Here is a 26,367-nt window from a genome sequence, read left to right on the forward strand (position 1 = left end):
CATTCCTGGGCTTTTCGGTTGTCAAGATTTCCTACCATGTGTTGGAAAAGACATAAAATTAACACCGTTGTGACTCTTCCAAGGATATACTACTATACTACACAGCCAATAAGGCCTCGAGGGGAGCCATTAATAGAAAAGAGGGGTAGGGACAAACTACGCCTGTTCCTTTCACAACTTTGTCGCTGAAAATTATCATGGTCTCCTTACTTGACCTACCAGCCGAGATTCGCCTGATAATATACACATATTTACTAAAGCCAAATGAATATGTCAAGAGCTACCAAAAGCTGAGAGACCCATGGTCATCAGCAAGCAGCGGTCCCCTTTGCACGATTCCTCGACCTTATGTGAAGCGATATACACCATCTATTCTTCTCCTCAACAAAAAGATTACTATAGAGGCCCTTCACTACCTATATCGGATACCACTCGACCTCTACGGCACCCCTATCACGTATTTCGTCATGCGTCAGATGGATATTACAGAATTCATCAGCGAGCATTATCTGCGGAGAATACATCATGGCGTTTTACGACTAAATCATGCCAACAAGCATTTTGTCCTTTCGCTCTTAGACACATGGGGTGCCGAGAACCGGCTAGAACGACTCGATGTGTATCGGCCCAAGACTCAACTCGACAGTCGACACTGGAAAGTTGTGGAAAGCAGGGTGAGTTATCTCGCTCGGAGACCTAGGATAACTTCTAATGGCTGTGCTAGCTCTGGACATTCTCGAGTATAGTTCCGGTTGTGTTCCATGAGGTCGATGATCCGCTGAAGGCAAGGGCATCCAGGGCTACCTAGGTATGTAGGCAGACAGACAGGGAAAAGACCGCGGTACGAGTAGAGGAGTCAAGCCGAATGTGTCATTACCTAGTCATAATTCAAAAAGAACACCCCAAGGTTAACGAAAGAATGTTCCTGATTCATCAGATGTGTCGAGATTCGAAACAGCAGTCCAGATCTCGAATGGGTATCAGTAGATTTTGGCGCAGGGGATAAAGGGAGAAAGTAGAACGCTGGGCCGCCATGACGAATCAAATTAGATGAAAGAAACGCTATTGGACAATGCAAACGGTGTATCTGGAGTATGCACCTGAAGAAGCCAACGTAGATATGATACCTTGCAATGGTGATATCGTAGAATGCTCAGATGATAACCCCCTACAGGAGGGTAGATGCCAAAAAGAATGATAAATATATATTAAAATGCTCAAAGCCCTTGCTTTCCAAAAATTAATCCGATCCGGAGCAACTCATTATGGCATTCCTGCTCGGCCATCAAAGGCCAAAGGGCCCGAGTCATTTCGCGGAGTCAATGGGTTGTCGTCAGATGTTGGCGTATCGGATCGTAGTTGTGATTGTCGGCCAGCTGGCACACTGAGTGGTTGTGTCGGTTGCCACCCGGGGATGTTGGTAGTGGCGCTGCGGGCAAGGTCATCAGAGCTTGAGTTAGGGGCTGGCGAGGCTGAGTTTCGAGTATAATCCGTCTGCTGGTCGTCTTGTAGATGCAGGTTCTCAACATCGTTGGCCAAGTTTTCTTCTTCAGGGAGATCTCCGAGCTCATCGGGCGGGCCTTGCACGTTGTTTGTTTCAACCACTGAAGGCACCTCCGTTTCAGCCTGCTCACCAGAGTCATTGGATGCCCTATCTTCTGCCGGTTCCTTCTTTTCCTTCTCTCGCTTTTCCTCCGGGTCATTCGAGTCGTCGACCTCGGCGCTGAGATCGGTGAATGCACGGCAGTTGGGGCATTGGAACATTGGGTAATCGGGGGAGTGGAGTAAACGACTGATGCATTTGTAATGCCAGACGTGCGCGCAGGCTGCCATGAACAGACACTGGTAGGGCCGCTTCATTATACTTAGTAGATGCAGGACTGACAGGAAAGGAAGGAACGAACCAAGACAGAGCCAAGGCAAATCGAGCATTCACGACAGCCCGAATAATCCGCCGTCTCACCCTTGCCCAAATTTTTGATCAGGCTTTCTGTGTTTTTGCTGGAATAATTGTTAGCGTCACACGACGCTCGCGACAAAAGGTAGGATCTCACTTGAACTCGTTAGGCTGCTGCTGCCACGATCGATTACATTCTACCCTAATCCGAACGCATCGGAATATCATTTCTTCTCCCCCTCGGAAGTCGATACCCAACTGCACGATATCGCCGTCTTTGATGGAGTATAGACGGGACACCATATTCGGCTGACTCAAGCGCATGTGGTTCAAAAATGTTCCCGAAGAGCTACCAACATCCTTGATATGCCATTGTCCATTCACATACAAGAACTCACAGTGTTTCCGGCTAACAACCTTCGACTTGAACCCCACGGGGGCATCCGATGGTTCGGTCGGGTTGGGGAGAGGCACGCCATCGCGCTCCGAGTATCGACCGACGCGAATAACACAACTCTCAGATGGCAGGGTTCGGGCAACTGGGACGAAAGGTAATGAGGGCCTCGAACTCTGGAGGGAGTCTTGGTAGGGGAAGAACCGAATGGTCGCTTTGGTCTCTGATTTCGAGGGAGTCACCCGCCCATCTGCAGGAGCGCTAGTGGGCTCAGCCGCATTACTTTGAACAGGGCCCGGTTCAGGGGATGGGGTAGACTCCTGGGAGTTGGTTGTAGCACGCTCTAACGTGCGAGGTGGCGGACGATGGACGGCCGAAATACTCCTCAGGCGCGCCATAGAATTGGAGGTTTGGGCAAGATCGTTGGAGGGCGTAGAAGCGGCGGACTCGGTGGACGATACTTGGCTATTGAGTTCGGTACCAAAGCCGTAACTCGGGGCGGGCGCAGAGGTATAACGAGAAAGGGTTGGGTGGTCACTTTCAGGACATGGGGAAGTTGTGGAGTTTGCTGTCGGAGAGATGGAGTCCGGATTCGAGGACCGCCAAGGAATTCGACTACTCAAACTGTGTCTATACGAGCGCTGCCCGCTGGGCAAGGATAGATTCTGAGTATAGGTTCGTAAACTGAAGCGGCGCAGGCGACTGGGGCGACTGTCAGGTAGGGAGGTGGAGGCGGTGACTGAAGTAGACATGGATTCGATTTGGCGACCAAAGAATCCAACAGACAATCAAACAGTGCCCATAGAATCAAGAGGGCACCCTCACAGGTAGGATCTGCAACTGAGCTGATGCTATTCAATTGAGGGCGGGGGGTTTACCAAGGCATCATATGATTAGGGTAAAGGGATGATCTCAGAGGAAATTCGAGAAGGCGAGACGAACAAAGAAGTGGGAGGAACCCAGCAAATTAGAATATAGAGATACGGGAGAGTTGGGAAGTTTAACCCTTTTCGTAGAATTGTTTTTTATATACTCTCTTCCTCTCTTGTGGTTTTGGCTATTTGCTATCGGCTATTAATGCCCTGACAGTCAGCATTCCTTGGCGATGCTATTTCCCCGCATACTTATACTAGTAGACGACATATGGAGGTAGTATATATTTGTTTAAAGGAGTATACCTAGGTAGAATACTATTAATATTTATGCAAAGCATATAGAGAATGGATAATCTATGGACATAGACATGAAGATAATAATATTCCCAAGTATATACTGACTCTATATGCATACTGTAGACTGGCATGGCTTAAGGCATATTTAAGCACCCTTACTTCATGTACAACATAGAAGTAGGATGTATAGTTGAATGGTCCATGTTTCCACATAACTATGTACGCTCCTTATATACTCCATATTTGCTAGATCTATATTGAAACGTAGAAAAGAGCAACAAGTTAACTAGAAGAAACTAAGCATTCCATGTGATACACTTTAGTACAAATTCTGATATCCGAAGATTAGCACCAACATGACCATATCCAGATATGACTCTATCTGGTGATCATCTGCGTCACTTATAGAATCACAAGAGCAAAGGTGCTGCCTTCATTGGTGTATAGTGTTGCACGGACCCTAATGGGAAGTGCACGTTAGACCGAGTAGGTAAAAGGGTGATATTTTGATATAAGAAGTATTTTACAGAGTAGAAGCAGTAACTATATAGATATATATGTTGTACAACATACTATTGTACCTACCTACATGTAGGTATTGTACCTAGGTACTTTGTAGGTGCAGTTGATCCCCTTTGCCGGATTGGTCAGCACAGAGCTCCCCCGGGGCCGATGATGTATGTGTTGGAGCTGTTGCTTGATTAAGGTGGAAAAAATAATTGTTGAAACCATCAGAGATAGCAAATATCATATAGCAAAAAAAAAAAAAGAGAAGAATAGTTAGATAGAAATAGTCAATTTGATAGATGTATAATATAGAAAGCCTTCCATTTAATCTCAAGTTTCTGCCTGAGGAGACTAGTTCGATCTCTCCCCCTCCCTTAATGAAACGCTTGGAACTTCCTTCCTTCAAGCATCAGGAGGCTTCCCTCCAAAAGTGACCTTTTTTCATTATCACGCGGCTTTTTGTGTTTCCTTCCAAAGCTTCGACTTTATTCGACTCCCTTAATCTTACCTTTCCCGTCTTTCGCATCTATCTCCGACCTCACCAGACCGCGCCCGATGCGGGCCTGCTAGCCAGCATGAGTGGAATTGCGACTGCCTGTCTGTCTTGCTTTTCAGCAGTAGATCGATGGTGCCATATTACAGCATGTCTCGGTCCCATCGGAGGTCGCTCTCGAGACGGTATCTACGAAACCACCCTGGCCGATAATGAGCGAGAAGCGGTATCAGATCTTCTGGGCTACTTGGAGAACGTACGTGCTGGACAATTCATCATTCTACATCGCTACCTTTCCCTTGCCTGAATCAGAGTCTGATACTTGGTCCGCATTCGCTTGGGTACCGCCATGCCCCGAGCATACCGCTAACTTTCAACAATGTACAGCGCGCGGAGACCGACTTCTTCCACGGCGAGCCACTGCGAGCCTTGAGTACCCTGGTTTACTCCGAAAACGTCGACCTGCAAAGAAGCGCTAGCTTGACCTTTGCTGAGATCACAGAACGAGGTACGTATCGCCGCCTGGATGGCGATGATGCAATAGCTGACCTTTCATCTTATCTCCAGATGTGCGCGAGGTCGATCGCGATACCCTCGAACCTATCCTCTTCCTACTTCAAAGCTCAGATATCGAAGTTCAACGCGCTGCTAGTGCAGCGCTGGGAAATCTCGCCGTAAATGGTTGGTCCCCCATCTTGGTCACCTCCTTTTCCCGCTCTCTACATAGTCGCTAACTCGGTATAGGTGAGAACAAGGTCCTGATCGTCACCCTCGGGGGACTGTCTCCCCTGATTCGCCAGATGATGTCACCCAATGTTGAGGTACAGTGCAATGCGGTCGGGTGTATAACCAATCTTGCGACACATGAGGAGAACAAGGCCAAGATTGCTCGCTCCGGCGCTCTAGGTCCTCTCATTCGCCTGGCCAAGTCGAAGGATATGCGTGTCCAGCGAAATGCGACGGGCGCACTGCTCAATATGACCCATTCGGGTAAGCGATTTGGATTGATACATCTGGAAAAAAGGCTGTTTCCCTAACATGAAGACCAGATGACAACCGACAACAACTTGTCAATGCCGGTGCCATTCCCGTGCTCGTGCACCTCCTCTCATCCCCCGACGTAGACGTTCAGTACTACTGCACAACGGCTCTTAGCAATATCGCCGTTGACTCGACCAATCGCAAGCGACTCGCCCAGACCGAGTCGCGCCTCGTGCAATCATTGGTTCATCTTATGGACTCATCCACCCCAAAAGTCCAATGCCAAGCAGCGCTCGCCCTGCGCAACCTCGCCTCTGATGAGAAATATCAGCTTGAAATCGTTCGGGCGAAGGGTCTTTCTCCACTGCTACGACTTTTACAATCCTCCTACCTTCCCCTGATCTTATCCGCCGTCGCTTGTATCCGCAACATTTCTATTCACCCTCTTAATGAATCTCCTATTATCGAAGCAGGCTTCTTGAAGCCGTTGGTGGATCTCCTAGGCTCAACTGACAATGAAGAGATCCAATGCCACGCTATATCCACGCTTCGTAACCTTGCTGCTAGCTCCGATCGCAACAAAGAACTTGTTTTGCAGGCCGGAGCAGTACAGAAGTGCAAGGACTTGGTCCTCCGTGTTCCCCTTACAGTCCAATCCGAGATGACTGCTGCAATCGCTGTGCTGGCCCTCAGCGAAGAGCTAAAGCCGCACCTGCTCAACTTGGGAGTCTTCGACGTCTTGATTCCTCTGACAAGCTCCGAAAGCATTGAGGTGCAAGGCAACAGCGCGGCTGCTTTGGGCAATCTGTCCTCCAAAGGTACTCTCCTTCACCCCTAACTATCCCTGTCTTTCTGCGCCCTGTTATCATCTGCTAACAAAACTGCAGTTGGCGACTATTCAATGTTCGTTCGCGATTGGGCAGACGCCAATGGTGGCATCCATGGCTACCTTCATCGCTTCCTTGCCAGTGGAGATCCCACATTCCAGCACATTGCCATCTGGACACTCCTCCAACTGCTTGAGTCAGAAGACAAGAAGCTCATTGGATACATTTCACGGTCCGAAGACATCGTGCACCTGGTAAAGATTATCTCCGACAAGAATCTCGAGTCGGATGAAGAAGATGTGGATGAGGGTGAGGGTGAGGTCATTACGCTCGCCCGCCGCTGCCTTGAGTTGGTCGGAGCCGGTCCTAAGCAGACCCTGGTGGAAGCTTGAACCCTCCCTTTCGTGTGGTTATCCCATCATTGTCTTATTTTTCGGTCCTTTCTGTGTCATGTCAGGCTCTCTGTGTGACTCTTTTTTTTTTTTTCCCCGCCAAGGGGTATTGTATGGACATTAAATCCACCTATTCACTTTTGTCAGCGGGCATTTGGAGTGATACGGACTTTTCTTTTTTTTATCTTTTCTGTTGTTGTTACATGTCCATGGTATTTCTCGGCCGGTGCTGCTGTCTCTGTTGGTTCGACGCATACACTGTTTATTCATGCTAGATATGGGCTCTATAATTAATTGCCTGCAGACAGATGGACTTTCCTAAAAAAGATTGTAATCAGGTTAAGTAGATGGAAGTATTTGAAGTATCTGTACCCCGTAAGTATGTGCATAGTGAGAGCGAGATAGTGTGGATACAAGCTGTGTGCGGAATAATATAAGTCCGAGCCGTACTGTAGCTCCCTAAAAAAAAGCTCCAGAAAACTCGCTGCCTTTGCAAACTCCAGACCTATTCCACTCAAAATTGGCCCAACCCGATTAATTTCGCAACATGGCTTCTCTACCACCTATCGCTATTCCAGGGCAACGTCTTGGCCCTTTATCCACATATTCCGCAGGACCCGGCACACATGTTCAACAATCCTTTATCTACGCTTCCATTGCCGGTCCTGTGGTTGCAGACCCTGCACAGCCGAAGTCACAGACAAGACCAACCCTCAGAGTTTCACGAGGGATACCTTCAAAGGACCAAGCAAGCTCAAATCCAGCTGTTCCCGCTGTCACGTCTAAGCCCCGCTACAACACCCTCCCCGCCGTTGACTCCATCGTGCTCGCACGAGTGACCCGCGTGCAGAAGCGACAAGCCACAGTCTCCATCCTCGTCGTACTAGACGAGTCAGCAACACAATCTCAAGACCAATCACGAACAGCCTCAGATAATGATAATGTCGCCTCCATCCTCACCTCTGCCGCCAACCCAGAGAACCACAGCAGCACCGACGAACTGCGCTTCCAAGCACTTATCCGGAAGGAAGACGTACGGGCTGTTGAGAAGGACCGTGTCGTTATGGATGAGATGTTCCGCGTCGGCGATATCGTTCGCGGCTCCGTTATCTCGCTCGGCGATCAGAGCTTTTACTACATCACTACTGCGCGCAATGATCTCGGTGTTGTCATGGCTCGCAGCGATGCTGGTAACATGATGTTCCCTGTTAGCTGGAAGGAAATGAGAGACCCTGTCACTGGAACTGGCGAGCAGAGGAAGGTCGCCAGGCCGTTCTGAGGACATCCAATTGTTCGAACTCGGTCCCTCTCGTTGAGTGGTTTTTGGCTTTCTGTTTGAATAGCCAATGGCTTCATACTCTTTACCTCTACTATTAACTGGCCACACAGCGGTTCAAAAAGCATCAGTCCAGCCGACTCTGCCCCCGTCCACCCATATGTCTGTGGCAGATCTGCTCATCCCCTGGGAGCATTGTCTTTCAACGCCCGGGGTAGATGGGTGTCAACAAAACTGCACCCCCAAATCCTCACTGCGAGGAATGCCTTCCAAGTCCCCGCACTTGTTCCATAGTCTCAAGCAGCCGCATCCCGCTTGAGCATGACGAGTTCCATGTTTCATGAAGCTGGGCAGCGCCCCACGTTTGACTCGATCCAATTACGCCACTGTTATCATGGACATGTGTATTATTGACATTTGATAACGATTTCAGAATAAAGATACCCAACGGAGACAGGATTGAAAAATCCATGTCATTTCCGCTCTTCCTTTTCCCTCGATTCTCGACTGCAGTCTGCCATGCTGTGGTCGCTTTTTTTCCCACACTCCTCTTTCCAAGTAGAGAGGCGTCAATGCCGCTACTCGTAGACCCTACTGGGTAACCCTCCTTAGTATACACGGTCGAGACCTATGCCATGTCGGACTGTGTTTGTCAAGAGAGGAAGATTGAAGTTTTTCTTTTGAAGAACACGCAGAGGACTCTCATCTTCTGTGAACCTCCAATTATAAATCTGTCTTGTCCTGCTAGTGTGACTTGACAGAGGTAGTCGGAGTAACATCCCCAACCAATCCATATATTCTATCCAATTCACTCTACAAGAAACCCCAAATGAAATGCAAATAAATCTCCCATTTTGGACTCTATCAGAGTAAATAGTACACCGACCTTATTTCTTCAAAGTCTTCTGCTTCTCCGCATCAATCAACTTACGTCCCTGGACAACCAGGCCCTTGCGGGTGCGCACAGCATCCATATACCGCTTAGCAACATTTTGCTTATCCGCAAGCTCACCCAGATCCTCAAGTTCTTCCTCGGTAGCAGGCACCCAGAACGGATCCTCGTCGAGAGCCTCGAAGCCTGCGAAGATCAGTTGCGGTTGCGCGGCGCCAGACGTCCGCTTGCGGATCTCTTCAGCGAACCCGAACGACTCGGCTACAGGGAGAAGCGCCAGGATCGTGAAGAATGGAGTGCCTTCTTTCATTATTTCGGAGAGAATGCGGCCTCGGCGGCGGGTGATTACTGCGTAGACGCGGCCTAAGACTTCGGCTTTTGAGGTGAAGATAGTGTGTTAATTGTGGGTTTGTCATTTTCCGAGCGGTGCATATAATGGCGAGGGAGTATCTTCGGTAATACGAACGGAAATGGAAGGGAAAGGAATGAGATACTTACTGGTCGCTTGGATCTCGCAACTATACATTGCGAGCATGATACGAGGACTCCAGTCCAGGAAACCGGCCGAGATACCTTCACGGACCAATCTGATTGACTCGCCTGTCAATCGGCCCATATCGAGCTCGTCATCCGCGCTAGACTGCACAGATAGGTCTTCCAAGAACACAGCCACGCCTTGCATAGGCTCCTGGCACAAGGGGCCTTGTCCTGTTGCGAGTTGGAAGGCGTACGCGATCTTGTCGTTGAAATCACGCACGAGTAGTGCTTTGTGGTTGTCACCGTCAATCTGGTGCTGTTTGGCGTCATCGGCCAAGCTAGAAAGGAGATGTTAGATCCGAACGATATGTACGGTGCTTTTTGGCGCTATACTCACAATTTCTCGCAGGTGTTGACGGCAGTTGCATCAACCAGAATATTGGGGCCTACTCTCCGGGGTCCGAAAGCGGTGATTCGGTTGACGACGTTCTTCCATAGCTCCTGATCTTCCTTGACCTCGTCATTGAACAGCTTATCTAGTCCATCACGGAACTCCTGCTTGGATAGAATGTTGCCTTCAGGCGCCTCGGCAGTACCATCAAGGGCAGCTTCCGCTGCGTTCTCGGTCTCCGTCTTGGCTTCGGCCTCTGAGCGCTTCTCCAATTGGAGTTGCTTGATAGTTCCAACTTGCTTGGCCAGGAACTCCGTCACGACCGCTGGCATCGGAACCACGCGCAGACGAAGCGTCATCTGCTTTGAAGCAGAAACTGTCAAAACAGCTCCACGTCCAAGGTCAGGGTTCTTGGGTGCAGCCATCTCGGGGCCGTGAACAATAGTTTCACGATAGGGCACGATCGCCTCGCCGGTCTGGATTTCGCATCGAGCGAAACGCTCCTTGAGATCCGTTACACAACGCTCCAGGTGCAGTTCACCCGCTGTGAGGATAACGTGTTCACCACTAGGGAGCACTTCATACTGCGCACAAGGATCACTCTGTTCAAGCAAGCGCAAGCCAGTGACCATTTTGCTCAGGTCAGCTGGGTTGACTGGTTCCAGTGCGACTCGGACGATGGGCGGCATGCTCAGCGAAACACCAGCCAAGTTGATACTTCCATCCAGTCGGCTGCAGAGAGTTCCTGTCTTCAACACGTGGCCTGCAAGACCTCCAATTCCAAACACCACACCGGCCGGTACGGACCTGAGGGGCTCGAGAGCTCTGCCCATCATCAGGTATAGATCTGTGACTGTGACTTTCTTTGGCTCCGGGCTGGCGTGTGGGTTGGCTGGGGAGAACTTGGGCGGGAGGACATAGATCTCATCTCCAACCGAAAGGGTTCCGGAATAGAGACGGGCAAAACCAATAAGATGATCAGGGTCCTCCTTCTCCACTTGCTCTTCTGGCTCCTCGGTCGTTTCAGTGATCAATGAGGTGGTCTCGAAAATTGATGTCATGCGCTCAAGATCATCTGCCTGTCCATTACTGCGGGCTTCCGCCTGCATCTTTGCAATCTCCTCCCGCTTACGGCGCGCAATTTCCATGGCTTCGTCCGCAGTCATGGTACCTTCGCTACGCTTCTTGGTAGATAGAAGCTCACTCTCCGGGATGGCGACCATCTTGCTGACGTATGCCACCACGGGCTCCTCAGGCCCTGTCTTGAAATTCACCATAGCAGTCTTGATATCATCAGCAATGAAATCAGCGCCAGGGGATGTTTTGATCATTTCCGGTAGTCGAGCGGCTTGCGCAGCGGGCGGACTGGGGAGATATTCAATGACTGAAACCAGCAGGGCAGTAGATAGCGGTAGCCATTGAGAGAATAGTGCATTCATAATGTTCCTAGGGTCACGTCCACGCAAGACATATACCGGGATGCTAATGTTGAGTGACTTGGTGATCTTCTCCAGCAACACTGGGTCACTAATAAAGGTCAATATTAGTGTTGACACAATAGTTTGGTCCATTGTCGACTTACCCTTTGCCCTTGTCACCACCCGTGGTGGCTTGATAAGCTGCCCAAATGCTATCCAAGACCAATTGAACGAACATGGGCTTCAAAGCACGTCCCTTCAGATGCTTCACACCCAAGACGCGTTTAGTTTTGGGGTCTAGATAATAATCACCCCAGAGCACTTTCTCTAGGACTGTTCGTTTGATTCCGAGTTTCTTCTCGTAAATAGCGGCAAATTGTCGGATTGTGAAAGCCCAGCCATCGACGGCACTGCAGAAGATGACGTTATTTTTCTCAGGTGCAAAATAAATATCCTCATCGTCGCGCTCCTCAAATTCAGTTCCCTCGGTAATGCTTTGTGTAGATTCATCGTCCGCTGACGACTTTTTGTTATCTTGGTCCCGAGCAGCGGCAGCGTTGACACGGTCCTCCATACGCTCACGCCACTGCAAATCTTCTTCCATGCGTTCACCCTGGTAGAAACTACCGATGACAGCATTGACTTGTTCCAGTAGACGACTAAGATGCGAGAAAGCCTCGGCGGGGCTCATCTTCAGCTCTGTTACCAAGCGGTCCATCTTGTTAATAACTAAGATCGGCTTCAACTGCTCAACCCAAGTCTGTCGCAGGACTGTCACGGTCTGACTACAGACACCTTCGACTGCGTCGACAAGCACAACTGCACCGTCGCAAAGACGGGATGCGGTGGAGACCTCACTGCTGAAATCGATATGGCCAGGCGAATCGATTAGGTTGATCAGATACTCCTTAGATACTGGATCTGCGTCCGGGCTTGGACGGCGCAGCATGGAGAAGAAAAGTGAGATAGCCGAAGACTCCATCGTGATACCCCGAAGCTGCTCATCTGGACGAGAGTCCAGGTAGCGGATCTTACCGGCCAGCTTGGGTGAAATGATGCCATTTGTGGCAATAAGACTATCCGTTAAAGATGTCTTGCCATGATCCTAAAAGTTCAAAAGAAAAGGCGATGAGTATTATAAACTCATGAACAAAATTCAGTGCAAATTTCTTTGACTTACAACGTGGGCCAAAATGCAGATCTAGTTGAGATTAGTATAAAGCCCTGACATCAGACATCGGAGTGGGATGGAGGGGCACACGCACATTTCTTATGTCCTCGGGCTTCCGCTGTAGGCGGACCAGCTGGTCGACATTAACCACAGGCATCTTGGCTGATACTGAGACCAAGAGCAGGTTGTTTGTAAAAAAAAGAATGTAAGGCGACTGGATCCCGCGAGAGGGAAAAAAAAGTTGCAAAAAAAAAAAGTTGCTGATAAAGATGCGCCCTTGGCCCAGACCTTCAAAAGCACTTTGATAATTATTTTTGAAGATGAATTTATATCTTATAGACTGATTACCGATATTAGTACCTAGTACCTATATATCCTTCGATAGATGACCATTGGCTTTGACAGTATCTATTTCTACGGTATACAATTCCCGTTGTGTAATGCCTGTTCTATTGACTCATCATGAGTCCTTAACGCTTTGCACTGAGTCACTGCACAGCCTGGAACCTGGCACGAATACTCTAATTCTCAGGCCTATTAGACTCTCATTCCTCGTCAAAGGAGAGCTTGATCTTCTTGGGCTTCTTAGATTTCTTCGAAGTTACCTTGGGCTGGACTTCTTCGGTTTCGGCCTTGTCTTCACCCACCACTTTGGCCTGTTTTCGTTTCCTCTGACCTCCAACCTCAGTGAGATTGTTCTGTTTGCTGGTGGAAAGTTCTGTTTGGGAGTTGGCTTGATCGCCAGTGGAGTTGTCCTTTTCTGAATTGCTGGCCTCGTCCTCTCCTTTCGGGCCGCTTTCACCGACTAATGCTTTGTATTCCTCCTTAGAAATCACCTCGTTACTTTCTTCGTCGAGGTAGGTAGGTTCGTCATCGTCGTCCTCATTATTGACCTTGAGTCTGGTCGGTCGTAAGGCAGGCCGCTCCAAGCGACCAGTGTTGTCTCCATACTGGCCCCGGAGCTTTTGGAGAAATGCAGGCTGCTTTGCATCTGTATAACAGGTCAGAATGACATGAGACATGTTAGAAAGGTGTAAAGCAAGCATACCATATTCAAACTTTGGGTTCTTAGGCATGGTGGGAATGCTGTATTTGCTTGCTAGCTTTCAAGTGAAGCTTTGTACTTGTACTTCTTTTGCCTATTGTGTAGATCATTGAGGGAAATGCATTTTGTTCAATCAAAACAGAGAGATAGGTTTCCCTATATGCGAAAGCAAGAATTGGAGAATTGTGAAAGTCGATAGCTGGGCTGGCCTATACGGTTGGCTACTGTGACCATCCATTCTCTGAATCTGGTTGGCTTATAGTACCCACCGCTTTGCTCTCCGCCTTCTTCAACCTCACATATTGTAGGGGAAATCGCCATAGATTTTTACTGCCGGACATTTTTGCCCGACTTACGTCACCGCTGGTCGCAATTTTCCGTTCCATTACACCGCCCGCAGCTCAACACGCTAAACCGCAATAGGACACATCGAAAAGTCCAGCCGCTCCGCGTCAAGTCCTCTCCATCAACCCTCATCGACCAATCTCAATTAACTATGCTTTGTGCTAGTGAGTAACCTACTATTAATTGCAATGTTGTGCACTTATTTGAACCAAAAATTTTAACTAAATTCTACTCGCAGTCTCCGGAGAAGCACCTCAAGTGCCAGTCGTCTCTACCAAGAGCGGTAAGTCGAAATCACCTTGCGCGCACGACATCAATCTCATAATGAAATAGGCAGCGTATTTGAAAAGCGCCTCGTTGAGGCATACATTGCCGAGCATGGCAAAGATCCCGTTAACGGCGAGGAGCTTACCACCGACGATCTGATCGAGCTCAAGTCGCAACGCGTTGTCCGACCCCGACCCCCTACCCTCACATCCATCCCGTCTCTTCTCGGAGTTTTCCAAGAAGAGTGGGATGCTTTGGCTTTGGAAGCCTTCACTTTGCAGCAAACCCTGGCGCAGACAAGGCGCGAGCTAAGTTCGGCACTCTATCAGCACGATGCCGCGGTGCGGGTGATCGCACGTCTGACGAAGGAGAGGGATGAGGCCCGCGAGGCACTTTCGAATGTTTCCGTTGGTGCCACTCGCGCTGGAGGCGAAGCTATGCAGGTGGACTCCACGGGCTTGCCCCAGGCAGTGTTGGAACGGATTGAGAATACACAGGCCGCGTACGTGGAATCGGTGCTTCTACATTGCATTTTTGAATGGACGGCTAACTATTGGACAGGCTGCAAAAGACTCGGCGTAAGCGCGCAGTCCCCGAGGGCTGGGCCTCAAGCGAGGCTATCTCCACATTTAAACCAACTGAGGCCTCCGAACCTCTCTACCCCGGCGGCCGTACTTTGTCTATCAACTCTACTGGCGACTTGGCTCTTATTGGCGGTGTCGACGGCGTGGTTGGTGTCTATTCGCTGTCCCAGAAGAGTGTCGTGCAGACCCTCAAGACAGATGGCCCAGTCACCGGTGCGACATGGGCAGGAGACAAGGTCGTTGCTGGTTCCTCTACTGGCTCCGTCAAGGTCTTTGAGAATGGTGCCGAAGTTGCAAGCTTCGCCTCTCATGCTGGTGAGGTGACTGCTGTCGCAGTTCACGCTACTGGTGATATTGCTGCTTCTATTGGTGTCGACAAGAGTTACGTGCTTTATGATCTTGCCACAAACACTGTGGTTTCCCAGATTTTCTGCGATGCGGGTAAGGAGTCACCCTATGGGACACATATAGCCAAGTGCGATGCTAACCACTTTAATTCAGCTCTATTGTCTGTCAGCTTCCACCCAGATGGTCATTTGATCGCGGCCGGTGGCGCAGACGGACAAGTTAAGATCTTCGATGTCAAGACAGGTGCCGCTGCTGCGGACTATTCCATGTCTGGCCCTGTCAAATGCCTGTTCTTCTCTGAGAACGGTACTTACCTGGCGGCGGTGGCTGCGCAGTCCACCACTGTATCGATCTGGGATCTCCGCAGCTCCAATGAAACCAAGGTACTCGACACTGGAAGCCAGGTTGAGTCAATCTTCTGGGATTACACTGGTCAATTCCTCTTGACTGGTGGGCCCGGCGGCTTGACTGTCCAGCAATACTCTAAGGCCTCCAAGGGGTGGTCGGAGCCTCTGCGGAGTGCAGTCCCTGCTACCTCTGTTGCTTGGGGATCATCCGCTCAGAGTATTGTTGCATTGAATGAGGCAGGTGTGGTCACAGTGCTCGCGGCACAGTCATGATCGCCAGGAAAATACTGTAATATTAGAGCATGCTATCTTCTGAATTCTCAATGGTGTTTGTTTTGAACTGCAGCTCTTGATACGATAATATTCACAGACAATGGATCCATGGATATTCACAAGGAAAGTTAGTCATGAATGAAAGGCCTGATCGTGAATTTACATCTTTGATTTGCTCAAATATAGCTATGAAACTTGTGTGAAATACTTATAGGGGATAGCAACAAATCTCTACCCAAAATGAGTTAAATATCTGCTGCCAGAGCCACTTCGTCCTGTCAATTTTGGAATATTGCACCTGCTCAGGCAAACCTTACTAATGAGCTGATACCGCCTTATAAAATTGGCAGAAGTCGACCGCCTTTCGACTCGGCCTAGAAACAAAGATGGATTCCAGTCTTGCCATTTCACGTCCCTGGTGGCCTTCAATTTCCCCTTTTCTCTCGAAACACCATTCCTTGACTCCAGGCATAAGCCCTGATATGAATGAAAACTCTGGCGTCCTGTTTATGGGCGCCAGGAACAAGGTAAGCCTTCATCCGCCGTGAATCGGGCGGGGCCCTGATCAGATCACCAAGAACCGAGCTAACAAGTTCCCTATTTCTCTCAGCAAACACGTCGTGATATGCCCACGGAAAACAACGAAAGCGGTGATGCCGCTTGGGAGCAACACTTTCACCCCCGCCGCTCCGACCATGCTCGATCTGAATCTACCCGTTTGCCACCCAGAAGACAAAGAGATGGTTTCGACTATCGACGCCCGGTGATGCTTTCGCCTGGAGATAATGTCGTGATCGACCTGACAGAAGGCCCGGATTCCCCTCCTCAACGAAATGTGACATCATTCCCCGGTCCTCTACATACCCCACATCCGAACCGTCCGTTACGATTTCCACGGGATTTGATGAACGACACGTCTACCGCAACTGATGGCCCTGCTGTAATTGATTTGGAAGCGGAGCCGGATTCAACAGATGCTTCACCGAACAGTGCGGATGTTCAGATCGTTGGGTCTTCTTCCGTCAGGCCGAGGCCAATGGAACCCAGATACTTGGACAACCACGGTATTCCAATGCACTTTCCTCACACACGCCGCCGGGGACTACCTCAAGGTGTGCCATGGTCCTCGTTTCGTCGTCAGGGCGTCAGTGATTTGGAGTTGATCCACTCTGCATACATTCACTCCGAAGGCGTTTATGGTCTAGATCTGCCTATTCAGCCGGTGCAACCGGTTCGTCGATCGTCGTATAAAGGACTAAGCCCGGCACCGGAAGGATTCACTCGACTTTTAGCAGAAGATGACGTGCCTCTCTGCCCGAACTGTCAAGACGAGTTAGGAGCAGGAGAAGGGCTGAAACAACAGATCCATATTGCAAAACCATGTGGCCATGTGAGTATTGTCCATCCCGAGCTGATGAAGTCCATTGCGAAGACTAATGGTTTCGTCAGGTCTATTGTGGCGAATGCGCTGCGAATCGATCTATTTCAAAGTCTAAAAAAGCGGCTTCAAAGACAAAACCATTCTCAAAGTGCCAGGTAGCAGGTTGTAATAAACCTGTGAGCAGCCCAACAGCCATGTACCTCCTTTATCTGTGATTTACTCCGGGCGTTGGCTTTGCGGGCCCTCATTTGCATTCTGGTGTTATGGCTATATTCCTTTCCTCATTCTGTCGATACCCAAGATGCATTGAAATGGCGGCGTTTCTTCAATGATGATTTATATCAAATAACGATTCATGGTTCTCTTGACTTATTCATGGCGGTATAACCTCAAAGGATTTCGTAGCTCCTTAATCAGCATCGGGGCTAACATAGTTGCGAGTAGCAACTATCTCAAAAGGTCTGGATCACTCGATCAGGCAAGAGCTGTATAGCACATTTGCTGTCACTGGGTGCAAGAATAGTGACCGATGCAGCAAACAGCAAGCAAGCCCCTCCAAACAATACAATAGAAATGGCCATTAGCATTCGAGTCTGGCAGCAATTTCGATGCATGTGGGGATTTTTGATCCCGATGAGAGGCAAATTCTGCTGCTCTCCATGTTCTTCTGGTGGGAGGTCTTCTTGGGATTGCGATATCCTCATATAAGACTATATGGTCACCATTTCCTCCTTTCGTTCGAGAATTATATGCCTTGGCCCTCTATATGTGGACTTGTGGGGTTGGAAAGTAACTGGAACAGGGCAAAGGAAAGAGCTGATAGCTTCGACCGATTCTCTACTACGATTCCCAAGGTCTGAAATAAGCGAAAAGTCCCCAACGTACTTATTGAAAGTCTCGCAGGAGTTCGTCATTCTGGATTTGGCCAGACACTCCGGTACAAATGTGGTAAGTATCTTTCCACATGAGGCATGCATGATTCCCCTTGTCAGTGGGATCCATCTGCCACCATTCATATAACCGAAGGACATATAGTCGTGTCTCACAATTGCGCAATTTGTTTTTCCTTGGCACTTCCAGGGGATATGCTTATCTGTCGGAATTGATGTTTACGAACCCTGATTCCCGTAATAGGATTGTCATCCATGCAATCGACGACAGCTACTGCAGGTTGGCTTCAAGATAAGCAAAAACATGGTGAAATCAGCTTGCTGCTGCCCTCGTGTTTCTCAATGAAGAAACCATTGGTGGAACATGTACTTCTGCCTGCGTAATTAGGCATTGATAGGTCATCCCAGTGAGTGCATTTGCTCCTGATACTTGAGAGATGGGTCTGCTTCCGGATTCTTATAAAGAGGCGGGTGCTATCCATCTCTTATACTCTTTCACTCACAGTCTGCTTCTTCGTTGTATCCAATTTACGTACACATCAAACAGAGTCTAGCCTTTCTCTCTCTTAATTGTCACAATGAGATTCTCATCTGCTTTGATCGTTGCGCTCTCTGCATCTTTCGTGGCTGCAGTCCCTGTTAGCTCGCCCAAGGAGGGCACTGCCGCCGCTGCATGATTCGACAAGGCCTACTCGGGGAAGCGCTCCCTTGAGGGAAAGGATGCTGCCGCTGCGTGGTTCGATAAGGCGTAAGTTGAGGAGTCGAACTAAGTCACAGCGAATGTTGGTTTATTCTTCATTGCCTTCCATTGAAAGAATTGGTTCCTGACGGGAATACTAGAGCCCTGCCGCCAGCATTGCACGATCATTCTGAACGATTCAATGCGATGATCAAGTCCATGGATGTATGGCAACAGGCGTTTTTGAGGATTTGAGTGCCTGAATGGATATGAGCTCTCATTTACGTTTACAGAGCCGTCCATCTGACTTTAGATTTCGTGTTTTATCTACAAGTCGTTCTTAAGTGCTAGTTATAGATAGCTACAGATAATCTCAATATATATCTCTAGCTACACGCAACTCGATATTGACATCGACAGACGGAAAGAAAGGCCCATTACAATGTTCTTTGGCTCGATGTTTTCTCCCCGTAGTTGGGTTACGCGTAATTGCGGCGTTGCGACGAAGTTCATGGTAATATAGATATTGCTGGGCGAGCCCGTCAATCGGTTGCTGAAGTGCTGTCGCTCGAAGGTACTGAGTTGGAATATCGGAGGATCCGTACAAGTTGATCATTGCAGACTTGTTGTCTTCAAATTCATGTAGGCTCGAGTATGGTATGCATAAAATGTGGGTTTCAAAACACCATTGGCTTCCAGGTAGCAATAGACAAGAATGAAAGAAATAAAACAGAACCCAAATCAATAGTACAGTAAGTTGCAGTGGGGATACCTGATAGTCACCACTGCAGAGAGAACAAGAACCATAAATAATAAAACACCTTCGTCTAGACGCCCCGAAGATCACCGTGGTATGGTGACCAGATACCACGCACACTCTCGTTCAAACTGGTAACCGGCTTCTTGACCCGCTTCAACTTCTCTCCACTGGCTTCCTTGAGGAGGTTTGCCTTCTTCAGGATTTCGTGGGGCTCCATATTCCGTACACATACAGGCTTCTCACGGCCGTTGATGTAGAGGCCCTTAATCAGAGGGTGTTTCTGGGGTCGGGGAGAGACACGGATCTCAATCTGAGGGTTTTCGCGGGCGAAGGTGGGGAGGGTTTTCTCCAAGAAAGCACTATGACGTTCGATGTCAGTACGGATGTTTCTGTAAAGGCAATTTGCACCATTTAGGATACACCTACACCATGCCCTTTGAGCTGCCTGCCCAGTTGCAGTAATGGAAGTCAAGGCGTTTGCATTGTAGGATGAAGGCACCGGCGCCGTTCTAAGCAGATAACCTGGGTCAGTTTGGCAATTGAATATGCAAGATCTGGACTTCACATACCCTGGCTGCCGTAGATGTTCTAATTCCGCGCAGCGGCATTTTTCTAGTCGTCAATAGTTATCGTCGTAGTTCATAAGTTGCGATGGCTCTCCGGGGCATTTTCTGGTACACGTGATTGGTACGGGCGGTAAGTCCCGTGCACCAATGGCGTTTGCAGCGACTTCCATCATTCGACGCTAAGACCAGGACTGCGACGCGAAGCTCTCACTCCTGAGGGTTCACTCAACTTCCACACATCGTCTTACTTCACCCTCCCGACTTTGTCTGCATTGGGTTTACAACTCAGTATGACGGACAAGCTGCCCCCGCCACTTTTGGCACTATTTCAACCCCGTCCACCCCTTCGATATCTGCCTCCAAGCGATCGCGCACCAGATGACTGCCAAAAGAGCACTCTCTCCGGAGTTGCCCAGTTCCTGACCGATGCTAAAGCTTTCGCCGAAGAAGTTCCTTACAATGCAACTGAAAGCGTGATGCAGCGCAAATTGCGTGAGAAAGCTGAGAAGAAGGAGAAGTTAGAGAAGCAGATAACAGAAGGACTGCAAAACTGTATGCTTTATCTGTTCACATCGTTTTTGTGCTTCAAGACACTAATATGGCTATGTCTTAAAGACAATCCAGACAAAGATCCTCAAGTTCGAGGTGACCCATTCAAGACTATCTTTGTTTCACGCCTCAGTTATGACACCAAAGAAACCGACCTGGAACGGGAGTTTGGCCGATTCGGTCCCATTGAAAGAGTATGTCATGTTTTCTTATGTTTTGTGAAAATAACAAGCGCTAACATTGTTGGTGACAGATTTCCATTGTCAAAGATACAGTATCAGACAAGAAGAAGAAACCCCACCGAGGTTATGGATTCGTCGTGTTTGAGCGCGAGAAAGATATGAAAGGTATCACTACCATGCCAATTTACTTGGTGCTAGACCCACTCATTTTATCCGTCCTGTGGTAAGATATGTTGCTAACACCAGTTCTTTCCCCAATATCAGCGGCCTACAAAGAGACAGAGAACTTGAGTATCAGAGGACGACCAGTCGTGGTAGATGTCGAGCGTGGCCGCACCACCAAGGGGTGGAAGCCCCGTCGCTTGGGTGGCGGTCTCGGAGGGCGCGGATACACCAAGGTCCAACCGCGCGGTGGGCTTGGTTTCAACGCACCATCTGGACCGGGCGGTGGATTCCGCGGAGGCTTCGGTGGCAGAGGTGGAGGTTATCGTGGTGGAGGTTTCCGCGGTGGCGGTGATCGCTTTGGTGGTCCTCGCGGTGGTATCGGATACCAGGGCAACCGCGGCTTCGGTGGACAGGCTCCCCCTAACGCGCCGTCCGGGCCTGGCGGTGGACGCAGCGGAGGTTTCAGAGGTGGTGGTTTCGGCGGTGACCGCGGTGGTGGCAGATACGACCGTGGTGCAACTGGCAGCAATATGGAGCCTGTGCGCCCTCGAGATAGCTATGCTGACCGTGACCGCCGCGACTATGACCGCGATGACCGTTACAGAGATCGTGATCGTGACCGCATGGGAGACCGAAACGGAGACCGATTCCGGGACCGGGACCGTGAACGTGGTGGTGACAGATATGGCGGCGGCGGCCGTGATGGTGGTCGTGATGGCGGCCGGGAGGAGTACGGACGCAAGCGAAACCGTGAGGATGAACCTGGATACGACGATCCCCGCTCGAGGAGAAGGTACTAAGCCTTCACTTATCCCCGGATCTTACCTCTCTCCGATAAAGTCTGGGTTTGCTGGTGGGTATGACTGATCTACCCAGTTTTCATCACTCTTTCTCAAGGGTAAGGGGGTAAATCATGAATTGGCCTATGTGCAATTCAGTCCGTTGTAACGATCACAACCGTCAATGTTTTCCACTTCACGCCTTGATATCAACGTCAAAACTTGATGTCAAAGTGGTTATTTCCTACATCCCCTGCTCGGGCCGCCTAAGCCCTGGCAGACGGAGACTCATGAATTGTGCTTGTATTCCCCGTTCTATCTATTTCTCTTTCTCCCGGTGTTTTCTTTCATCATTTGTGTTCCAATGCTTTTTCTTGTTTTTCCCCTTTTCCCCCTTGGCCTTATGAGATTTCGTTTTCTCTGCAGGGGTAAGTATTTGTATTTTAGTCGGTCCTCCACGCGAAATGGAATCTGGTGAACCATCAGGTAAGACCAGGTAAGGACCATGTGAAATAACTTAAGGCAGGTATCTCGCTAGGTAGATGAAAGTCTAGGCAATACAGCTAGCGATTCTGCACTACGGTTGATCGATGTCCAAGAACGAGGTAGATTTGTAGACTTTTTCGACCTGGTATCCGAATCTTGTCATAGGCTCATAATCCAGCAGGAGGGGAGCCCCCATATAGGAACGAGAGAAAGAGAGATAAAACACACAAGTCTTCAATATATTTGCAAAGAGAGCGCCCTCACCAAACTCCATAAGATGCCCAGCAGAGTTCTTTTTTTTCGGCCACACGAAAGCCGAATGGGAAAGAGAAGAAAGAAAAAACGGAAAAATATAAAGATCCCATCTATGCATCAACATCCATTCCACCCTCACTGTCGAGGATCTTGACCTCCTCACTACTCCGCGTCCAGTAGGCCTTGAGATCGACCTTGAACTCAGACGAGGTGATACCGAACATCTTCATCAACGTAGTCTGTCGTGAGTCCAGAGTCTCTCCCTCTTTGCATACGGGGTAACCCTCCTGACCCTCAGTCAACTCGAGCATGACCTTGCCCTTCACCAGACGGGTGGGGACACCGAGCTTGCGGAGCGCGGGCTCAATGGTGTGGCTGACAGGCTCATCCTGCTCAGCAGGGATCTCACCGGCCCGCGCGGTGACTAGGCCGTTGGGGATGGTGAAAGAGCGGGTGGCTTCCGTTCCAGCGCGGGCGAAGTCCTGGGGACGGAAGGTCTCGAAATATTCGATGACTGATTCCGGAGTGCGGGATGTGAAGAGCAATCCGACGGCGCCGGCGAGGAAAGGAGTGAGTTTGCGCAGGTTGGGAGCGGCTTCGCTTTCGACATCAGTTCCAAGGGCCTTGCCCATGACCTTGGTCTTGCCGAAGAAAACTCTGGAGCAACATTGTTAGACAATCGATCTTGATTATTGGCGTATCAATATTTGATATCAGATCCACCGGCGGTCTTCAAACCCGCCTTGTCTGATTCATAACCTCAGGCAAATTCCAATTGGAATAAAGATGCTTACCGGCTGTCGGCGAATTCAGTGCGCACATCCTTCAAATAGGTGTTCCGCATGTTATCGACCGCAAAGACAAAAAGGTGATCATATTCCTCGATACATTCCCGAATGTTGGCGAATAGACGGCGGGTCTGCTCCTTGTGGTCTTTCTTGGCAGTCTTCGACTCATGGACGACGCGCGCACGCTTTGAACGAGGCATGTTGAATTATGATTTTAGAATTGGTGGTTCAATGAATTCGGGCAGAAGGTTAGATGTTTCCCCCACAGACATTTTTTCTTCGCTGATAACCGGATTAACCTACCGCCGAGCTTATCCAACGCTAACCTGAATGGGGCAATCAGCTGTGATCTCTCAGTGTCAAGTTCACTACAATTGCTCTTGCTTCAAGTGTTCTTTCTTTGAATTATACTGTGCCGGTTATACTGTCGCCTGCAGAGGCCGAGTCCGGACAATGCTGGACTTTATGGACTACATACAGCTATCCTTCGCCGAGGCGACCCACTGGAATCGCGACAACTCGTACTCGTCACTCAACACCACCGCTCAATGTATGTAATTGATTTATCTCGGAAAGTCTCTCTATAGAAAAGGGATCTTTCTGGTCTAACACTTTTGGTACAGCGATCCTGGACTTCTCGACCCCCGAACGATTGCGCGTTCACCTTTCGTCACTGTCCACTCCCCATTTTGCGACCAGTTACACACTCGGCACCGTTGGATTGCTCGATGGATCTGTGTCATATCTATTTAGTACTGTGCCATTCGACAACCTACCGAGTGGAAGTGCATCAATCCCGCTTCGAAAGATATCCCCGGGATATCGACAAGTGCAGGCCCCCCGCGGCCCCGATCGAGACCTGGGGATGGGACTCGCTATTAGACGGCGTGAGCATTCCCGGGCTCACAAATGGAAGTCGTCCAGAACCGCCAATCCCCAAAGATGAAGAAAGTATTAAAGAAAGTGAGGCAAAGCGGAAAGCTACTCTTCTCCATGCTTCTCTCCACCTTCCACCTCCCTCCACTCTATATGCGCTCTTTTTGCGCAGAATCTCTTCCAATATGCAGCTGTCGCTAGCTGTCTGCTCAACTCAGGGACCGCCGCAATCCAAATCCGCGCCACAGGCTTCAATGCTCACCCAGCTATCCCATGACACGGGCAAGTACAGTAATGAGTATCTCTTCAGCACAGACAACGCCCTGTTCGGTTGGCGCGGACTCTGGAACTTCGGCCCAGATCCCCGATACACTCGCGACGTCCCGCCGCCATTATCCCTCCTTTCCGCAGGCGCAGAGGCATACTATTCGCCTATCTCATCGCTGATCGGCATGTCAACCGGCCTACGGTTCACCACGTTACCGGCAGCCACAGAGATCCCGCCATCATCATCACCTTCCAGCACCAGAACACCCATCTCAACCTTCCCCTACACTCTAACACTAACATTGGCCCCAATCGTGGGCTCTTTGTCTACAACCTACTCTCTCCGAGCCTCGCCTAATCTCGCCTTCAGTTCACGCTTCGGCTTTAACGTCTACAGCTGGGAAAGCGAAATGGTCGCTGGCTGCGAGCTATGGCGTCGAACTAAGAAATCGGACTCCTCCAGTGATGACGATCTCGAATGGGCCCGCCGCAAAATGCGCATGCATGACTTCGGCGTTTCCCTGCCTGGCTCGCCGGCTTCCCCGCTCCTAGAGGACCCGGCTCGCCCCGAGGGCCCGGTGAGCTCCAACGCACACACCAAGGCCGAGACGAGTGATTCTGTCATTAAGCTGCGCATTGATCAGTCTTGGAATGTGCGGCTTCTCTGGGAAGGCCGGGTTAAGGAGCTTCTGGTGAGCGCGGGCGTCGGGCTGGGTCCGGGATCGTTCTCATTGTCGCCTTCTGTATCTTCGGCTTCGGGCAGCGGTTCGGCCCAGAGTGGGGGCGGTCCCGGAATGTCGTATTGGCGTGGAGTTGGGGTCTCGGTGTTGTACTCTTCCTAGATTATGTGCTGTTCAGGACCACTTGTTTTGTCTAGGCGCATATTATTGGACGGTCTGGTTGGCCAGGGAATTAATTGCTCCGCTGGGGTAGCAACGATTACGTGTTATCGAAATATACTTCAGAATTGTACATAGACTCATGATAATATACTTGACATTCCAAGATTTTGTCTTCTGACGCCTACATCACAGAGCTATTCACTCTGATAATAGGGGTACTATGGGGGTATTGGTTTGTTTCGGAACCCCTTTAGATGCGGGCGTTGATGATGTCGACGACTGCAGATGTTAGTACCAATTCGGTGAATAGTGTCAGTAGATGGGCATATGCTAAGGACTTACAGGCAGGCTTCAAGCTGGCACCGCCAACCAAGAAACCGTCAACATCGGGCTGAGTAGCGAGCTCACGGCAGTTCTTCTCGCTGACGGAGCCACCGTAGATGACGCGAACGTTCTCCTGAGCCTGGGCGGAGATGGCCTCGCCGAGCCACTTGCGGATAGCGGCGTGGACCTCCTGAGCCTGCTCAGTGGTGGCGACCTTTCCGGTGCCAATAGCCCTATAAATAGACGTCAGATATGTGGAGAGACATATTTATATCGAAGCAAATGGGGTAAGTTCATACCAGACGGGCTCGTAGGCAATGACGACCTTGTCCCACTGCTCTGCGCTCAGCTCCTTGGCGACAGCGTTAAGCTGGCGGGTGACAACCTCGATGGTCTTGTTGGCCTCACGCTCCTACATAAAAATTCGGGTGTGAGCGGGATGTATTCAGAAAACATATAGCCGGTCTTGACCCGATGACCCACTATCGGGACGAAAAAGGGAAAACCGGGTAGTAATGACGTACCTCGAGGGTCTCTCCGATGCAGAAGATGACAGAGACACCGCCCTCGATGGCGGCCTTGGTCTTGCGAGCAATGAACTATTCGTCGGTGATTAGTTTATGCTTCAATGGTTGGGATTGGGGGACTGCGGGTATACATACCTCGTCAGACTCCTTCAGGATCACTCGGCGCTCGGAGTGGCCGATGACAGCCCAGTTAATCTTGTTATCGCGGAGCTGCTCAACACTGATCTCGCCAGTGAAAGCACCGTTGGGCTTGTCGTAGACGTTTTGGGCAGCAACACCGATCTTGGGGTTGGCAAGCTCGCGGGTCAGAGCGAGGTAGATGGCGGGGGGAGAGATGACGACCTCGGTGGTGTCGTCGAGCTTGGCGGCATTGAGGTTGTTCACGATGTCAGTGATGCTCTGAGCAACACCGTTCCTTTTGAGGGTCAATTGCGCGGTCTTTCATGAAACGAGTAGGCATAAGGATTGAGGGGCTTGGGACCGCGGGGTAGCGAAGCTCGCGATAACGTACATCTTGAAGTTACCACCGACGAAGAATTGGCGAGGCATATTGA

General features: G+C 49.9%; 13 protein-coding genes across 13 annotated transcripts; 7 read left to right on the forward strand and 6 right to left on the reverse strand.

Annotated features, from left to right (window-relative positions):
- Positions 1-197: 197 nt before the first annotated feature.
- N7489_000650 (uncharacterized protein) lies at positions 198-808 on the forward strand (the record flags this gene model as incomplete). The annotated part of the gene is made up of 2 exons (XM_056706405.1): positions 198-674; positions 725-808. The coding sequence occupies 2 exons, from the start codon at positions 198-200 to the stop codon at positions 806-808; spliced, it is 561 nt and encodes a 186-aa protein (XP_056570707.1).
- Positions 809-1,263: 455 nt separating this feature from the next.
- N7489_000651 (FHA domain protein) lies at positions 1,264-3,043 on the reverse strand (the record flags this gene model as incomplete). Its single annotated transcript, XM_056706406.1, has 3 exons — positions 1,264-1,854; positions 1,905-2,001; positions 2,055-3,043. The coding sequence occupies 3 exons, from the start codon at positions 3,041-3,043 to the stop codon at positions 1,264-1,266; spliced, it is 1,677 nt and encodes a 558-aa protein (XP_056570708.1).
- A 1,439-nt stretch (positions 3,044-4,482) lies between these two features.
- vac8 (protein anchor VAC8) lies at positions 4,483-6,663 on the forward strand (the record flags this gene model as incomplete). The annotated part of the gene is made up of 6 exons (XM_056706407.1): positions 4,483-4,719; positions 4,851-4,971; positions 5,031-5,144; positions 5,208-5,453; positions 5,513-6,262; positions 6,332-6,663. Coding segments are annotated over 6 exons (1,800 nt in total), but the record flags the coding sequence as incomplete, so codon positions are not given.
- Positions 6,664-7,210: 547 nt separating this feature from the next.
- Positions 7,211-7,942, forward strand: N7489_000653 (exosome non-catalytic core subunit CSL4; the record flags this gene model as incomplete). The annotated part of the gene is made up of 1 exon (XM_056706408.1): positions 7,211-7,942. The coding sequence occupies one exon, from the start codon at positions 7,211-7,213 to the stop codon at positions 7,940-7,942; it is 732 nt and encodes a 243-aa protein (XP_056570710.1).
- An 884-nt stretch (positions 7,943-8,826) lies between these two features.
- N7489_000654 (GTPase RIA1) lies at positions 8,827-12,445 on the reverse strand (the record flags this gene model as incomplete). Its single annotated transcript, XM_056706409.1, has 6 exons — positions 8,827-9,206; positions 9,330-9,646; positions 9,706-11,226; positions 11,282-12,222; positions 12,298-12,318; positions 12,383-12,445. 6 exons carry the CDS (start codon positions 12,443-12,445, stop codon positions 8,827-8,829), a joined length of 3,243 nt encoding a protein of 1,080 aa, XP_056570711.1.
- A 388-nt stretch (positions 12,446-12,833) lies between these two features.
- Positions 12,834-13,364, reverse strand: N7489_000655 (DUF4604 domain-containing protein; the record flags this gene model as incomplete). Its single annotated transcript, XM_056706410.1, has 2 exons — positions 12,834-13,279; positions 13,337-13,364. 2 exons carry the CDS (start codon positions 13,362-13,364, stop codon positions 12,834-12,836), a joined length of 474 nt encoding a protein of 157 aa, XP_056570712.1.
- A 465-nt stretch (positions 13,365-13,829) lies between these two features.
- Positions 13,830-15,497, forward strand: N7489_000656 (pre-mRNA-processing factor 19 family protein; the record flags this gene model as incomplete). Its single annotated transcript, XM_056706411.1, has 5 exons — positions 13,830-13,842; positions 13,917-13,961; positions 14,012-14,447; positions 14,507-14,970; positions 15,031-15,497. The coding sequence occupies 5 exons, from the start codon at positions 13,830-13,832 to the stop codon at positions 15,495-15,497; spliced, it is 1,425 nt and encodes a 474-aa protein (XP_056570713.1).
- A 386-nt stretch (positions 15,498-15,883) lies between these two features.
- N7489_000657 (putative RING finger domain protein) lies at positions 15,884-17,037 on the forward strand (the record flags this gene model as incomplete). Its single annotated transcript, XM_056706412.1, has 2 exons — positions 15,884-16,024; positions 16,108-17,037. 2 exons carry the CDS (start codon positions 15,884-15,886, stop codon positions 17,035-17,037), a joined length of 1,071 nt encoding a protein of 356 aa, XP_056570714.1.
- A 2,237-nt stretch (positions 17,038-19,274) lies between these two features.
- N7489_000658 (mitochondrial 54S ribosomal protein mL43) lies at positions 19,275-19,815 on the reverse strand (the record flags this gene model as incomplete). Its single annotated transcript, XM_056706413.1, has 3 exons — positions 19,275-19,566; positions 19,634-19,716; positions 19,777-19,815. The coding sequence occupies 3 exons, from the start codon at positions 19,813-19,815 to the stop codon at positions 19,275-19,277; spliced, it is 414 nt and encodes a 137-aa protein (XP_056570715.1).
- A 248-nt stretch (positions 19,816-20,063) lies between these two features.
- Positions 20,064-21,469, forward strand: N7489_000659 (U1 small nuclear ribonucleoprotein 70 kDa; the record flags this gene model as incomplete). The annotated part of the gene is made up of 4 exons (XM_056706414.1): positions 20,064-20,325; positions 20,389-20,516; positions 20,576-20,669; positions 20,769-21,469. The coding sequence occupies 4 exons, from the start codon at positions 20,064-20,066 to the stop codon at positions 21,467-21,469; spliced, it is 1,185 nt and encodes a 394-aa protein (XP_056570716.1).
- Positions 21,470-22,299: 830 nt separating this feature from the next.
- N7489_000660 (ribosome assembly factor MRT4) lies at positions 22,300-23,236 on the reverse strand (the record flags this gene model as incomplete). The annotated part of the gene is made up of 2 exons (XM_056706415.1): positions 22,984-23,236; positions 22,300-22,846 (listed from the first exon to the last, which is right to left on the reverse strand). The coding sequence occupies exons 1-2, from the start codon at positions 23,175-23,177 to the stop codon at positions 22,300-22,302; spliced, it is 741 nt and encodes a 246-aa protein (XP_056570717.1). The 5' UTR covers positions 23,178-23,236.
- A 71-nt stretch (positions 23,237-23,307) lies between these two features.
- On the forward strand, positions 23,308-24,962 carry N7489_000661 (mitochondrial distribution and morphology protein 10; the record flags this gene model as incomplete). Its single annotated transcript, XM_056706416.1, has 3 exons — positions 23,308-23,527; positions 23,601-23,675; positions 23,731-24,962. 3 exons carry the CDS (start codon positions 23,308-23,310, stop codon positions 24,960-24,962), a joined length of 1,527 nt encoding a protein of 508 aa, XP_056570718.1.
- Positions 24,963-25,212: 250 nt separating this feature from the next.
- N7489_000662 (triose-phosphate isomerase TPI1) lies at positions 25,213-26,362 on the reverse strand (the record flags this gene model as incomplete). The annotated part of the gene is made up of 6 exons (XM_056706417.1): positions 25,213-25,241; positions 25,305-25,519; positions 25,586-25,698; positions 25,811-25,885; positions 25,949-26,228; positions 26,325-26,362. 6 exons carry the CDS (start codon positions 26,360-26,362, stop codon positions 25,213-25,215), a joined length of 750 nt encoding a protein of 249 aa, XP_056570719.1.
- Positions 26,363-26,367: the final 5 nt, after the last annotated feature.

This window comes from Penicillium chrysogenum (assembly GCF_028827035.1).
Source record: "Penicillium chrysogenum strain IBT 35668 chromosome Unknown utg000001l_segment0_segment0, whole genome shotgun sequence".
Taxonomy (NCBI): Eukaryota; Fungi; Ascomycota; class Eurotiomycetes; order Eurotiales; family Aspergillaceae; genus Penicillium; species Penicillium chrysogenum.